This window comes from Hoplias malabaricus, chromosome 4 (assembly GCF_029633855.1).
Source record: "Hoplias malabaricus isolate fHopMal1 chromosome 4, fHopMal1.hap1, whole genome shotgun sequence".
NCBI lineage: Eukaryota > Metazoa > Chordata > Actinopteri > Characiformes > Erythrinidae > Hoplias > Hoplias malabaricus.
Genome location: NC_089803.1, coordinates 22,960,216 through 22,977,231, shown reverse-complemented (window position 1 = coordinate 22,977,231; position 17,016 = coordinate 22,960,216). Strand labels below are relative to the sequence as shown.

The following is a 17,016-nucleotide window of genomic DNA, read 5'->3' as shown; positions in this document are numbered from 1 at the left end:
CCAGAATACATATGCACATGCACCCGCACACACACACAAAACCTCTCAACTACGTGACCAAAGGCAAAGCTTAAGCACAAAAGCACACATAATACAATGTCAAAACATCGCAATAGTCATGTACTTTATTCACAATAAATGTCATTTTTCTTTAAAAAATAATAATATACAACACAATTTGTGACAAGACAGTTCTGTTAACAACTAGTTTCAGCCCTCATACAGCAAGCAGGCAGAGAGACGAGACTGTGTTTGAGAGAGACAGAGAGAGAGAGAGAAAAGACAAAAAGAAAATACACTAGCCATTGAGTGGAACACATAGCTCTACAATGCCTAGCGCAAGCATACAATGGACAGTCCAATTAAATAGAAAAAAAATAATATAAACAGTAAGAAATTAAAAGAAACAGAAACAGGAGGAGATGCTTTAAAAGAGACAGGCACTCCAGGCTGTCTCACATGCACAACGCTAGTCTCAGCCAAAAGACCAGCACAGGACAAGGCGAGACTGAGAAACCAGACTCAGTTCTGCCAGTTTAGAGCGGTCGTTCACCACAGTTTAAAGATGGGTGTGCATCCCTGGTCCAGAAGAAAAGCCAGGGGACAATGGAAAAAGAGGGGTGGGTGCAGACACCCTTGTGCATCTTTTCTCCACCAGTCTGTCCTTATAGCCTATTCACTCCATCCTCCTATGCAGATTTGTCAAGTCTCTTTCTCGTACTCTGCAGTAAATTCATCCCTCGTTCATCAGCGTGTCCATCCAGTACTTTCAGAATTGAGGCAGAAGAGTAAAATTGTCTTTCGACAGTGTTTTCTGTGTACATACGTTGTGATTAGTGAAGATTTTGAGATTAAGTATTTCCTAACGTTATATTCTAAGAATTTGAGCAATACTGTGGCAATAGATATTGTCTCAAGCTTATACACTTCATTCTGAGTGTGTGCATGTTTGTGGATATAGAATTAATGCAATATCATATAGCAATACTGTTACGTCTGTGCTACTTGTGTATTTTGTTTGTGTGTGTGTGTGTGTTAGAGACAGTGTTTCCATTTTGGCTCAGAGTATTTATGTGAATGTTTTGAGGCAAAACTCTGAGAGTGTTACTGGAGAGATTTCTCATCAGACTGGAGTGATGAAAAAGAGGAGGTGGTTCCCTGGACACCTTTCTGTGACAGACACAGCCAACAACCAATCAGCTTTCAGCTTTCCCAGGACACACTGGCACACATAAGAGGCACCTGGACGAGGGGAGAGATAGACAGTCAAAACAGTCTCTTGAGATAAAGCGTGTGTGTTGCTTATCTTGAATTGCACGGGTAAGGGTGTTTATGTGTTGACAAGTGATATGATGCTTTAGGATAAGAACGTACGTGTGTGTGTGTGTTATATGACAGATGTTTATTGGAGGAGCACAAGACTAAATTTTTTCTTAAATTATTGTCAACTCTGGTTGCATGGCTCCATTCCTATTATTTCACTGAAAAAAAAGGTCTTTCTCTGTACTTCAGCTGAAAAAAAAAAAAAAAAAAAGTACAACATACTATAACATGTTAATGGAAGCCTAACCAAAAAATGCAAAACTACAGAACGTGTTTGTATATATTTGTACAATGTAATAATGTACAGATGAATTTTGTAAACACTAAGGTAGCTGTATAACTCAGATGTTTGGACTTAAACTTAGAAGAATTGCACTTTATATGTGAGAGTTATCATCAGCTAAACTACTTTGTTCCACTATACACTCCACTAAAAACAGAGTGAGCTAAACCGCTACATATAATTGTGATACGTTTAATTTAGCATTATGATGTTAGCCTGCTTAGCTAACACGAGCATGACCCACAACCTATAACTAAAGTATACCTTTGTTTTTAAATATGGCCTCTACCATTTAAACAGATATGAGGAATGAATTTGCAGATATGGTTATGCATATGCTTAAAGATTAGGGGTAGTGGATAGAGTGTAAATACTTGTGCTGAGTCCAGATAGTGACAGCAATATTTGTGTGTGTTTGTGTGTGTGCGTGTGTGTGTACATGGCTACCCGCTATCTGGAGATGTATGTGTAGGTGCGTGAGGGCGATCGTCCCTCTGGCTGCCCATTAGGGGAGACATTCAGGAAGTCCCATATGAGGATGGTATCATCATGAGAACTGCTGATGATCTGGAACTCATCAAACTGCAGACGGAACACACGCCCAGAATGCTCCTGCGAAAGGTACCCATGACAACCCACACTTAGTACACACACAGGAAGATCACTGTACAAGATGGAGGGTGTTAACTGCTTAAAATTCTGACCACAACACTGAGTAATTCAGCCGTGCAAGTACTTCCATCTGCCATTAGACAACTTATTCAGCTAGTGCCAGAGACGAGACATAGGTACACACACACACACTCACCACTAGTGTGCGCAGACAGAGTGTGCTGGCTGGAGCGCGAGGATCCAAAGCAGCCTGCAGGTCCCAAACTTTAATCTTCCTAAAAATGAGACAGCAAGGGAGTGTGACACACTGGTGAAAAGGAGTGTGTTGGTGTGTTTGGTGACAATGAATATTGACATCAATTCTAATTGATGCACGCTCAGTGTTTTGTAAACTAGGTGGTACGCACCGTCTAAAAGGTCGGTTCAAAATCAAGCATTCAGTTGGTTTAAGATATGCTGACTATGGCCAATTTACATCATTTTCACACTCCTCAAACAAAGCAGGAAATTCATATTAAGGAATATGTGCATGAGCCCACATCCTGTTACTGTATAAAGCAAATGCATGCGTGTGATGGATGGAAAAAAAACAACAGTTTGAGAGCCCTTGACAGAATGAGGCATGAGCCATTACTCAGTTCACGATTTTAACAGCCTTCTGCTTTACAGTGTGGTTCAGTCTGTCAGATCCAGCCGCTCTACTGAACAGCAGAATGTCAGCACCAAAAGGCCTGTGTGTGAGCAGTGTGTGTGGGTTACCCGTCGTATGCTCCACTGACGATCCTTTTGTTGTCAAACCGAATACAGCGAACAAGTTCCTCGTGACCTTCTAAAACACGCAGACAGGCCCCACACTCGATATCCCACAACCTGCATGACACAGATAAACACAAATAGAGGTGTCAAGAACTAGTCCACCTTTCCTAATGCAGTATTCCTAGTGCCCCAGTTCATTAGAGCTTCCCCCGAAAACCATCATACATTTTTAGGAATACACTGGGCCCTAGAGAGACTTCCGCTCATAATTCGACAAGTCGAAACTCAGCTCATAGGATACTGATGTAAGAAATATTTTGTGCCAGACATACTATATCTCTCTCTTAGACACACCCACAATTTCCATTCCCAATATACTTCACTGATAAGCAGAAATACCAGCATTACATTCACACACAGTAAAAATACACCCACATACCGTATGGTGTTGTCTGAAGAGCCACTGACCACAAGTCTATCTCTGTACTGGAGACAGGCAATGCCTCGCTTGTGTCCATTTAGTGTTCGAACAAACTCACATGTACTGGTGCTCCACACCTACACACATGCATACATAAACAGGCCATTAGAACAGTAATAATAGCATTTTAGGCCCAAATAAAAACAGTCTACCAAAATATAAAGACGAGTAACACTATCCAGTCACTCAAGGAACACATAAATGAAATAACAGTCACAGCCTGTGTTCAATATCTAAAAACTAAGACTACAACCGCTACCAAAATAAATTTAGAAAAAGTAAAATAACATGGAATATACATTTAAAATATGCAAGCTATGCTTTACATAGTAAACTTAATTCATGAGCAAATGTCAGTGTTTCTATGTCATAAAAATGATATTCAAAATTGTAATTATAACATTTCTTTTTAAAAAATGCAATGCAAATTCAAATGGAAACTTAAAATAAAAAAATCTAAATTAATTCAGGGTTAAATTATGCAGAAGTGTATTCTCTGTCTAGCATGTGTACATTGATCAAACTGATTTTCTGCATGAAATTAAAGGTGGAAAATCTTCTGGATACAACTGTATATTTATAACATTGTTTACTTTTATAGTTCTGTCTCCTGACGCAGAGACAATATATTTATCATCGAAGTCGACGACGTTCACAGCAGCTCTGTGACCCACAAGCACACGACGGAGACTGATATCAGTAGCAGACGCCATGTCCCACACAGCAATTGAGCGGTCCTTTGAACAAGTCACCATCAGTCCGTTACAAAAACGTAGGTGCAGGACTGCCTCGTTATGGTGGATTAGAGTGTTCAAAACCTCACCAGAATTTGCATCCCACACCCTGAAAGAGATGAAGAGAAAAGAAAAGACGAGAGAGCACAAAATGAATGAGAAAAGGACCAAGTGTTTACATGTAATTTTAAGAATCCTAACACAACATTCCAATTATATCATAGAAGCTGTGTAAAGTGTTATAGGAGTGTTTTTAAAAAATTAATTAAAAAGGTTTGCTGATTAAGTAAGACACTGACTGAAATTCATCACGGCAGATCTGCTATTGCCATTAAATCAGCTTTTCGCAGTCTCATCTGGCATGTCCAGAGCTGTCAGTCTGAGTCGTAATAAAATCTGCTTCTCAATCAGCACCTCACTGATGATGAGTTAGAGCATACAGTCATCACTCATATGTGAAGTGATATGAGATTTTTACATGCATTTATTTGTCACTTAACAACGTACACTGAAACACACACACACACACACCCCCCAGCGGGCAACCATCTCCAGTGTTCGGGGTGCAGTGGGGGGGATAGTTGTTCAAAATGTAAGGCTGCAAGCACTAATACAGTAGCTTCTTTAAATACAAATGCTCTTTCACAGTATTACATCATATAATTTTGTGCATTTCAAAATGTAAAAACTACGTGTAAAAGTTCTGAACCTACAAATGGAAACATTATCTGACGAATCAAGTTACAGGGCTAAACTGTTGCTAATAAAAAAGAGAAGTCTCTTTTGGGAGTTCTCAGTGCGAGTAACAGTGTACAGCCTGTTAATGTGAGAACACGAGACAATGTTCTGTGTTCATGCATGACCAACTCCATAACTGCAAAGCTGATTATGATGTAGAAATTTACCAAGAGTTTAAAAAATAGTGTGTTAGGACAAGGACATCCTAAACTATGCTGAGGTCCAGCAAAGTCAAACAAGATTTTTTTTTTTAGTACTGGGTCTCTTCCTACTGTCTAGTGTGAATCATATTTACAGCACTGTACTGAAATCAGTGGGTGTGGGTAGTGGTATCCTACCCTCTGACAAAAGTTACAAGGTTTCCGCAGTGCTGAGCTCAGAGTATGACACAAGCTCGATCCTCCTAGTAATATTACATGGTTTTCCTTAAATGTAATACGGTGATATCAAGAGCAATGTAAACGAGGAGTAAATGTGTTCATTAATTTTTTCTGTTTTAAACAATTTATGCACAACACAATCTGTTGGATGTGTACCTGACAGTGGAGTCTGAGGAGCCGGTCACTATGACTCTGTCATCATACTGTAGACAGAGAACTGAACCAGTATGGCCCGTCAGAATCTTTAGACATTCCAAAGTGTGCTTATCCCATATCTGAGAGAGAGAAAGAGAGGCAGGGAGGGAGGGAGAGAGAGAGAGAGAGAGAGAGAAAGAGAGGCAGGGAGGGAGGGAGAGAGAGAGAGAGAGAGAGAGAAATAAGAGAGAGAGAAAAGAGAGAGGAAAAAGAGAGAGAAGAGAGAGAGAGAAATAAGAACAATAAGAAAATAAATACAATATCCAAATATCCTTTAGTGAGGATTCGGATGTCCACAGACCTTTATGGAGTTGTCTCTGAGGCCGCTGATGATCTTATCATCGTCATACTGCAGGCAGTAAACCCCTTTACTGTTCTCTGATCTGCACTGGATCCTCTGCAAGTTGTGTCTGCCACAGCGCCAATTCGCCTCGATAGTCTTCACACGCATGGGAAAACAAAACACAAGGGAAATATACAGCTCTAATTACTAAGTTCCATGTTAAAATGATTGTTACAGAAATCTTTACACTAAATAAAAAGATAAATTACCTAAAGCTGGAGGCAAATCCTACACAGACAACAAAAAAAGATTAATATAGAGAGTTTAAATAGTGAGATTAAATGCTCACCTCAATGTCCTGTATAATTTTGGGGTAGAGCGAATGATAATATGAGTTGGGTGGGATTTCATTTGTGCGGTTCTTGAACAAGTACTTCTCCCTGTAAATGACAAGAAAACAAAAACGAATTAACTTTTTGTTCATATTACGCCAGTCTGTATTTTTCCCCCATTTATACAGCACTTGAAAAAGATTTTTTTCACAATCTTGGACTCTTTCACTATAAATAACTAAATATTATTTATTTATAGTTACTCTAGACATAATTATTCATAGTCATTTGTTTATAGTTATGATGGATTAGTCTTAGAGCTTTAGTGTGTGGTGTGGTAGATCTCCATTAGCAATGTGGGAGAGCACTCAAATAAGTAAATAATTTTTCACATTTAAATCCCAGGCACTACTGGGTTCATTTTACCAGTTTGGCCTCATTCACACAAGCATCCCTTTTAATGAGATGTGCATGCCCCTACGTGCCATGAAAGTCTAAGTAAACAGGAGTGAAATCACGTTTTAATCCTGTTGGAGTTCCTGTTTAATCACTAATAAACGCTTTGGTAAAACAGCAGGTGTGAAACGGGTTCAAACAAACTTTTCTTTAAAGGGAACTTCCATGATTGTGGGGAAACGCAGTTCTCTCTGGATTGTTTACGTTCAGAAGCTCTGTCTTTTAAGGAGGAATGGTATGTTTGGGGGTGGGGGGGGTGCTGTTTTGTAAGCGGCTGAAGTTGAACTTTTCTGTAAATTTTATTCCGAGTTTGAAGTTTAAATTTTTAGCACTTTCGGTAACACTGTCAGCCATCTCCCGAATTTGGAGACATTTCCACCTTAATCCGAAACAGCAAAAATAAATCAATATTACCAACCTATGGAGCAGGAATAGAGCAATATCCTCATCACTGTTCGTGCTTTTCAAAGTTTGGAGCTCTCTCCGTTGTCTAAAATAACTCCAGATGCCTCTGCCATGAGCAGAGAGAGAGAGAGAGACAGAGAGAAAGCCTAGCATACCGGACCGAGACTGCTTTTTTTTTTTTTTTAACTCATTTACTGATACTGGGGCTTTGTAAACACATTAGATTGGTTTTCAGTGTGCAAACAGACTGCAGAGCTAGCAAATGTTCAGAAAACATCTTTTGACTTTTATAAAAAGTATTTTTTGCTAACAATTGTGAATGTGGCCGTTAAGAAGAGTCAGAGTGTGTGCTCTTGCTCACCACTGATGTCTCTCAGAAAGGCCTTTCCACAGTGGATCGGTGCGCACCATTCTCTCTATCAGTTTCTTCCAAAGCATTCCTTCAGAGATCACCCTCTGCCACTCTCGACAGACCAACTCAGCCGAGCACAGAGAACGCGCATCCAGGAATGACAGGATGTTCTCAGCTATGTGGTCCAGGCCCTGGGCTGGATGAGAAACACAGAGGGAGAAAGGCATATGGGCATATTTTTAAGCATTTCATTAATGGAAAAGATATTTTTAGACTCCCCCTTTTCAGCCCAAGTTGTTGATTTCTAGCCAAAACATATAAAAGTACAGAGTACTGTAACCTCTAGTATTATTCTCTGAATATTCTCAGACCAGTACCACAGAAAAACAGCTGCACAAATCTCAAATAAATCATGGAATCACAACATGACGGAAAAGAGGAACCATCAACAAAGAAACAAAACAATCTCTAGTCAATTCACTATTTATCTGATTAAAATGTAGATTTAAAAGGTGTCCAAAAAAATAATTATAGCATGTACTAAATATTACAGTACACTTTGTTACCTATTATAGAATGTCACATGTCTATATATTTTTTTTAATATAAGATATGTTTTATAGAATTACAATAATGCATGTGTGGATTTGTGCTTGTACCTGGTAGAGCAGTTATGAAGTCTCTCTGTAGCATGGGTTTGAGGTAAGTGTTGATATGGCCATGTTGGTAGTGACACATTCGTGAGATGAGATGCTCCACAAACTCCACCTGGTCAGCCTCTGACCACTGCTCAAACATCTGGATACACATCTCCTTCTCCTTCTCAAAGCTCGCCCGTGATGGACGTTTCCTCAAGCCTGTCAGGGTACTGTTTCCTAGCTGAACAGCAGGGGACACACACTGGTGAGCAAGGTTTTAGTATTACCACTGCCCCATGTTACCTCAGTTAGACGGTCAAGTAAAAAAAGGCAAAGAAATCAAGTTATGGTCTCATATAATTGACAGATATCAGCCATATTCTACTGACAATGGCTGTTAATAAAAATTTCAAATAATATATTCAAACCTAGGAAATGTCACAAATCTACTTGGCACTTCAGTACAGTGGCCACTATTATATCACCTGATTATTCAGTTAGAGACTGTTTTCTTGTACATGTTGTCAGCTACACTATGCCCTGTTCCTCAGAGAACACATTCTGATCACAGGAAAACTGCTAACTTTAGCCAGCAGCAGCCGTAAAATTGACATAGTAGGTGCATGGTCATATGTGGGGCGAATACGAATAAGCCATAGCAGTGCTGCTATGGTTTTGAAAGCAGTTCAGTGTCACGACCACACAAACATGTGCCTTTTCAAGAGAGATCTGTGGCTAAAAACTGACCACTGATAACGGCCAACAGGAAGGCTAGCCATTTCTCAATGCACAAGGTGCTTATGGCGACAAATGGGCTTCTGTCATTAACATCAGACCTATGAGGTTTGCTTTTCTAGTAAAGTGGCTAGTAAGTGCAATTAAGCAACCAACGTGCACACCCACACACACACACACACACACAACAAGAACACTCTTTTCACAGACAGACCTTAAACACTGTGGTCTTCTTTGGCGAAAGGTCATCCGTCAGATTCTGAGGCTCCATAACTGTCAAGTTCTACAGGGAGAGGGGAAAGCAAAGAGACCATATTTTTTAAAACGGCATGGACAGAGGGGGAACGTGTGTGTATATGAAGGCTTTTGCATAAAACAGAGAGAGAATGATAGGGTTAGATGGGTGAAATCCAGGCACATTATTCATGGCGAGCACAATCTCATCACAGACATTTGAGGGGAGAAATTTAAAGCAAAAAAAAAAATAAAAATCACAACACAAAATGTCTATCGCCTGCTCAAAGCTAAATATTCTAGGCTTTATACTGAGAGTCAACAATTTATAAATAACACATGATGAAACTCATCCCTATGTGGGTGGACGGCAAGCTGTTTTTCTCTGAAGTGAAACCTTGGTCTGTGGTAGTGTCTTTATTAGACTAAACTATTTTGAGGCCCACATGACATCTCTTCAGAAATATGAATAAATGTTGGGCAATATGACATAAACTAGACATAGCACCACTTGGAAACATTTCCATGACACATCAACTGCACAAAATTCACCAGTAAGAGAGTTAGCTGTAAATGTATTTAACACAACTGAGTTTTCTTGATTTCTTTTGGTTTTTATTAATCATCTGCAAATGTAAACTAGCCAAAACCAATCCGTCTTTATAGACAGACAGATTTTTATTTATTTACACAGCTCAACTGTTCAGTATTCCAGTCATTCTAGATGCTCACAAAGACAAGTCAGAACGGTATGTCATGTGCATCATGAGAACCTGTGGAACACTGAAGAGACGTGATGTTTTCTTTCCTTTTCAATAACATCATATTGTCAAATGCAAACCCTCAGGTGTACTTCTGCTATTCCTCAATCAGGAGAGCTGTACAGATGAAGAAACATGGGAGAGCTGCTGAACTTGAAGAGCTTTTAAGAAGCTGTTTAGTGCCTACACACTGTGTGGGTGTACAGTGCATTGCGTACTGCTGCGCTGCGCACTGTTTCTGTGTGTGCCAATAATTAGAGCTGCCCACTCCAATTCGCAGTCCAAACTCTCCATCTATCCATCATCTCACAAATACATGCTGTTCTCTCAGGCTAAATAAGAAAGTAACCCTTAGGTTAATGTTTTTGAACATTTTGTACATTGTAATATTTTCACACAAACACACAGGAGTTTCGACACACAAAGCCAGATGCATGCTCCAGAAGAGTGGGGGGGGGTGTAAGCAGCAGGCACAAATACAGGTACAAACGTGCACGTTCACACGAACAAAAGGTAAATCATACATGTACACACTTGAACAAATGAGGAAAGCAAACAGAACAGATCATTCTACGTCAGTGTGCTGGGGCTTAACACCACCCACCGCAGATAAAGCCACAGCATAAAACTGCACAAAGCATTGGTAGAGATGATTAAAAATGTTCATGAAATTAAAAATTTAATTATTTTTTCTAATAAGTTTCCTTTTAGGATTTTATTGTTTTCAAAATGAAGCAGGGAGTTCAGCTAATCTCTGATTGGGAGTTAATCGCTGTATTTAGTGACAGTTCTTAAGAAAATAAATCAAGCCTAAAAAAAATAAAATGATATTCACAGTAGGAGTGGGTGATATGGCCCTAAAATAATATCACGGTATTTCAGGGTGTCTTGGTGATAACGATATCCTTGGTGATATGAACAAAACATTGAAAAATACTTTCATTAATTTCAAGAAAACATATTGCAACAAAATAAAAAAGTTGTATTAATATTAATCATATTAAATTCAATATATATTAAACAAATTAATGTTTCTATTTATTTAAAAGTTTTATTTTACTACAAATGTTTTAAATATTCAAATATAAAGATGTGACAAAAGAAATCAGTAAACATTTGGTTATTTTGTAAACAACAGTAATTTACCAAGACTCTGATTTTGTATAAAATAATGTAACATTAAAAATCTACCACACAAACAAAGTGCAGAAAACGTAGTGTTTGCATATAAACATCAAAAGGAAACAATTATACAAAAAGTAACCTTAAAGTTTGACAGTAAATAGCTAAACAAACACAGAATAGTTGTTGTGCAAACAAGTCATAATATCACGATTATCACAATACTAATTTTTTTCTTCATTGTTTTTGAAAATATTACGATATTATCGTGACCGATACGATATGGAACAGCCCTAATTCACACTATTCTTTTCCAAACTTATTGTGGAGCCAAGAATATATTCTTAAGAATTCAGCTTCATGTTTGACAACAAAAGGTAGTATTATTAGTCTTATTTAGTCAGTGTTTTTTCTGGAAAAGATTTCTATTTTTTCCATGTAGTACTACAGGTGTTTGTGAAGTTGTTCTATTATAATTGTTTTATGATGTAGCACTATTACATTGTTTAAGAATATAGACCTGTTAGATTCTACTTGCTTAACTAAGATCATGAAAATCACCTCCTCCAAGATGAGTTACACCGTCTTTTCAAACTGTCACTAATAAAACATCATTTGATAAGCCATAGGGGTAAAAAGAGGACTCCCTACTCTTGTATAAAAATTAACAGATGCTGATTAAAATGATTGCACTGATTAATGGGATGGAGAAGGTAGGCCGTCCTACTCAACCAGTGAGAAGAAAACTATATATTTTTGAATATTATTCTTCTCTAAATTCATAGACAAAGCGCTATAACAAAAATAAAATAAATTAATTAATGAATAAATAATAATAAAAAAAATTGCAAATACACTTTGGAGATCAGTTCGCACTACGTAACTGCTCCAGGATTTGTGGGGGCTGGTGTTGCAGCCTAGTCTCTTCCAGTGACATGCAATGACCCAAAAACAAAGGAGACACACACAAAAGCACTATTGTTTCAACAGTGTTGAGGATCATTACAACAATGGAACAGACAATGCCATTTCCAATTATTGTTAGGCGTAAGTGTGCATTAGGTTTTGTGTTCTTCATTCAGGCACATGACTAAAGAAATGAGAGAGGGAGGAGGGAAAAAGACAGGCAGATACATACAACAGAGCAACAAACATTACACATCCGCATGCATCCTCTGAAAAGAAAGGCTCACTACTGAAATATGGCACATGTGATCTCAGATCAAATTGACTGATCTAAAACTATGTATAGACAGATTTAGGTAAAGTAGCCACAATAATAGATACGACAGCGTAGGTCATGATACATTTGGAGCTGTTTAAAATTTCGTCCTGAAATTTAAATAATGTACACTACAATAACAAAACAAGAGTTTATATGAGTGGAAATGTTCATCAAGCTCAGAGACTCTCCCTCTGCAGGGTTTCCGAGATGTCATGGTGGAAAACACTTCCAGACTTCCAATTCACTTGACTTGGATTTAGGTTTTAAACACAGCTTGCCATTGACAAGAGTTAAGAAATTCTGGTGACATGGTGTGCTCAGGAAAAAGTACTGTCACATTTTTTGTGATTCTAACAACATATTTCCCACCCTTACATCACACACGTTTTGGATTTGAGCTGTGGTAATGTTGTAATATCACTGTCAGAATTATTTGAGTACTGTTGCAAAAAGAAAGAACAGCACCAGCTCAAGGAAATATCAAGGGACAGGATGAATGCCGTTTACAGTGTAAAACGCTGATGGCATGGCGAGCCGTTCTATTGTATGAAAGACTAATAACGCTGAGCCAGGAAACTAGACCCAAGGTTGTCATTGGAGACTTGATCCTTTTTAGCATGCCCTCTCTCTAATTATCTCTAGCTTTTCCTCTCTTGTGCAGTTACTCTCACAGACAACACAATCAGAGCAAGGAGGGACAAACGCACAAACAAAAATATTATCATAGGAAAGCGATTTTTTATAGGTCTATATATTACTATACATAATGAATGATAAATATGAATAGTGTATTTAAAGCTGCATTACCAACATTACCATCTTCAGAGCAATTTTGTTTACCACCAACTGCAGCCAACCGTCACCTGGTCTAATTCTGAATAGTTTACTGATGGGTGTCTCTGTTTCTAAGATTATAATTTTGCAATATTTATTTCTGAATTAAATGTATTATTTTTTTATCATATAATTATATCTCTATGGTGGGAAGACATTTTAAACCCATAATTATTATTATTATTTTTGTTTTACCTAACCAAACTGAACCTTAAATGCTTAGATCTAGGCTACTCGAGCAGGCCCGGATCTGGCCTAACGTGGCTATCCAAACCAGAGCAGGGGGGGTGAGGTGTGTGGGAGTGGAGGGGTGGGAGGGATTGGAAGGCCGCAGAACAGAGACATAAACAATGGGCAGACAGCGGAAAAACAAGGTTGTAGCGAGTAGAACAGAACCTTGTGGGCCAGACACTTTGGTGGGTGGTGGAGGGAGGGGCAGCATAGACAGGGAGAGAAGAGAGAGAAAAGCAAAAGGAGATGAAAGAGAAGAGGTAAAAAAATGTTTAAATAAAAGCAAAACAGAGGGAATATTAAAGAGGAGAGCAGAACCTGGTTGTGGGCCCGGGAGGTGGGGAGGCTCTGCAGACACCTGAGAGCACAGAGGCTCTCTGCTACCGAGGAACAGCCCAGCCAGAGAGAGCGAGGCAAAGAGCACTGTGTGAGAGAGAGAGAGCGCGCGAGAAAGAGAGAGAGAGAGAGAGAGAAAAAAACAGTAGTGAGGGTAGGAAATGAGGCATGAAAGAGGAAGTGTTAAAGGAAAAGCAAATGGGTAGATAATATTGAAGAGGAAAATAGAGTCATAATGTGTAGGCATTTTTTTATGAGAGGATTAAGAAATAGTGGGCAAGGGAAATAAAAAAAATACAAAATGGAGGTAGAAAAGATAAAGTGAGAGAGTGAGGGGAAAAGGAAGGGACAAGAGTAAGTGGGGGAAGAAGAAAAATAAATAAATAAATTAAAAAAAAAAAAAAAAAAAAAAACAGTATTAGAGCAACGTACAGTGAGTAAATACATAAACATACGCACACACCCAGTCAACTGCAGACAGTGCTAGACACACAAGACATTTAAGCATTTGGCTTATTCATTATAATATGGGAGGGGTGTGGGAGAGGGTGTGATCAAACCAATGGTTAGAATTTGATAAAGGCGACCCACTCACTTCCATGTTCAAACAGTGCAAAGAAAAGTTAATGTTCATGGTAAAGGAGAATTCCATAGATTTTCGTGTAAACAAATGAAAGAAGGAACCTGATGACTTTGTGTTTCTTTACAATAGTGGTATTAGAATGCAGCAGTCACCATATCTACAGAATAAATAAACAACGTTTTTTCTCCCCCAAGTTATTATATGTAAATGTGGGAAGATCAAATACATATTGGTCCTATTTTTCCTCACAACACTCTTTCAGAAGAGAGGGGTAACTGGAGGGATGTTTAGAAAAGAACTGTATTTATTCGCCAGTGTTCAGATATTAATTAATTACACCAAACAAAAACTTAAAAATAAACTATGGCATTCCCCTTTAACATTAAAACTGCACGCACACACACAGCCCCACCCAGAGTCAAAACACACAATTAAGCAAAGTCGCCATCAGGCACAGCCGTGTGTGTGTGTGTGTGTGTGTGTGTGTGTGTGTGTGTGTGTGTCAGTCAGAGTGGGTTTACTTGGCGAGACAACAGAGCTTCTGTACAAATAAGAAGGGACATGACGTCAACTAGTCCATTCTCAACTGTGCTAAGAGTAAAACGTGTTATCAAGTTGTAAAGTTAGTATTTTGTAAAAACAGCAGTCGCCTTGTTGGATTATACTAATGTCCTACTGAAAGAGCAGTATTGTAACAGATGCAGTGCTACACATGGCATAGTTTGGTGGGGGTTGGGGAGGTGTTAAGGCCATATGTTGAGGTCAGCCTCTATAGCACTGCTGAGGATATTAACGACAAAACAACAACAACAACAGAACCATAAAATCACCCTTTACAAGACTGTACAGAACAACCTGCAAAAAAAAATCATTTTACAAAACATTCAACATGTTCAGGATGTAAAAGTAGCCACTGGGGAAATGTTCCGTTGGGGCCATTTCCAAACAAATTTAACAACTATTCAAAGTCCCCAATCATGTAAACCTTTAATTGTTTGTTGGATTTTGGTAACAGTTCACACAATACAAAACAAGGTCTAAAGTTTCAAACATAACTTTCAACCTACAGTCCATGAAGTCCACATAAAAAGTCCTACTAAGCCTTTTTGTGACATCATTAAAAACTGTGCATTAACAGTGGGTTAGTTTCTGAACGTTCACACTGAAGTTATAAGACGTGTGTAAGCCTGGACTGCTTTTTGAGAGAGTCAAGTCAGAGGTTATTTAACATATTAAATTGATCATATTAAAATTACCTCCTTAGATGAAACTATTAAATTAATTATCCTGAGATTCCAGATTAAAGACACTGAGAGATGGGTATTGACAAATAGTACTGTTTTGTAGGACTGTTTATTGGTAAGTAAACCCACATAAACGACATCAGTAATCAAATTAAATATAAGACAGAATTTAAGAAGTAGCCTTCAGCTTATGGGCCCTTTAACGTCCGTTAAACTGAGGCGCTCTCTCTGACTGAGACCAAAATCACGTTCACACGGTCCTGAGGCAGAAGGAAATTAAACCAAAACCCAATGAAGAGACGAGCAAAAGACAAATGAATAAATGAAATGACTTGACCGGGTTCAGGAGATTAGTCTAAACATCTTCCTAACATACAAACGAGATACAAACGAGATGGTAAAACAGGACTTGAGCAAATGGCGCAGCAACGCCGCAATGACTGGACGCTTCCCTCAAAACTGACAACCAATAACAACACCGAGGCGCTGAGCAGCACTTCTGCGACACGGTGTATTACAAACAGACGAATTATTACTGCGTTACATAATACAGGTTAATATGAGAAATTTGATATATTACTAGATCCACATTTTTATAGAAAACACTAAATAATCCTCGTCCATTTACGAATCTTAAACTCGAACTGTCCGTTCCACCTTAAACCGAGCGCCGTTACATTTCGAGCTCTGCATCCAGATTGTTGGACCTGCACTGTTTAAGGTGGAACGGAAGAAATTCCAATAAAAAGCTGGCGAATGAGGAGCCAACTTCAGCTTCACCATCCATCATCTCTAGGCCCTTAAAACACAGCCAGCTAACCGACTCACCAGCTTTAAATTTCCCCCAAACAACTCGGGAGCTCACGGAGAAGCTGGGACACTACCACTCATGCTTATAACGGCTCATAAGAGTGTCTGTGTCGGTGTGACTGTAGTCCACTGACCATTAACTCCAGCGTTTTGTCCTCCATCTCCGGCTCCATATTGTTGTTCCCTCTGCCTTTCGCTGCGAAAATGGAAACCACTCTCCCACCACACACAGAGAAAACAGACACCACACATCAACAAGGGCAAGCTGGACCCCTGTCAAAATAAAGTACACCATCTAATCACATTAGTACAACACGTTGTACGTGTACTATGTATAAACAACTCCAATTACAAATGTGTAATATTCGACATATATTTTCTGGATATTTTTATAGATTTGATTGATTGGTTGGTTGGTTGATATTTCTGTACACTACAAAAAACTACATGCATTGCAAGTTTTTAACATTTTAAAATCCACGCCAACAACCTTCATTACTAAGTTCTGAAGTTGCTAAAATGCAAACGTCTAAAATATTCCAAATGTTGTAGATTTGACTTAAAACATGGCTTTGGAAGGAATAACAGGTATTATTTGTGCATGCATATATTTTAAGACACAATGTTGAAAAACACGTACAGGTGTTATCCCCGATAACAGTCTTTAAACGATGGAACTTTTATTCTGAAAAACCATGTGCATTATAAAATGCTAGTTCCTGTGTTGTCCGTGTGTGGTCGGTAGTGGGCGGGGAACTGACGGCTCTATGTAATAAACCGTCTCTGGTCAACTTAAAAGGGGCGTGGCTTAGAGAAGAATGTTTATTTGTGATTGGCTGCTTTTGTTGTTGGGGCGTTTGTGAGCAAACAAGGGGAGAATGTAAAGAAATAAATAAGCAAGCAAGCGCGCGCACACACAGAGGCAATACCATT

General features: G+C 38.7%; 1 protein-coding gene across 3 annotated transcripts; it reads right to left on the bottom strand.

Annotated features, from left to right (window-relative positions):
- Positions 1–99: 99 nt before the first annotated feature.
- On the bottom strand, positions 100–16,817 carry fbxw11a (F-box and WD repeat domain containing 11a). 3 transcript variants are annotated; one of them, XM_066668988.1, is made up of 15 exons: positions 16,724–16,817; positions 16,218–16,356; positions 13,429–13,533; positions 8,918–8,986; positions 7,990–8,209; positions 7,340–7,526; positions 6,135–6,225; positions 5,804–5,941; positions 5,464–5,582; positions 4,049–4,298; positions 3,414–3,532; positions 2,978–3,088; positions 2,415–2,493; positions 2,054–2,218; positions 100–1,242 (listed from the first exon to the last, which is right to left on the bottom strand). In XM_066668988.1, exons 2-14 carry the CDS (start codon positions 16,254–16,256, stop codon positions 2,057–2,059), a joined length of 1,689 nt encoding a protein of 562 aa, XP_066525085.1. In that variant the 5' UTR covers positions 16,257–16,356; positions 16,724–16,817; the 3' UTR covers positions 100–1,242; positions 2,054–2,056. The 3 variants fall into 3 exon arrangements, with proteins under 3 accessions (XP_066525085.1, XP_066525086.1, XP_066525087.1); XM_066668989.1 differs by lacking the exon at positions 13,429–13,533; XM_066668990.1 differs by lacking the exons at positions 13,429–13,533; positions 16,218–16,356; positions 16,724–16,817 and adding an exon at positions 16,102–16,196.
- Between the last annotated feature and the right edge of the window lie 199 nt (positions 16,818–17,016).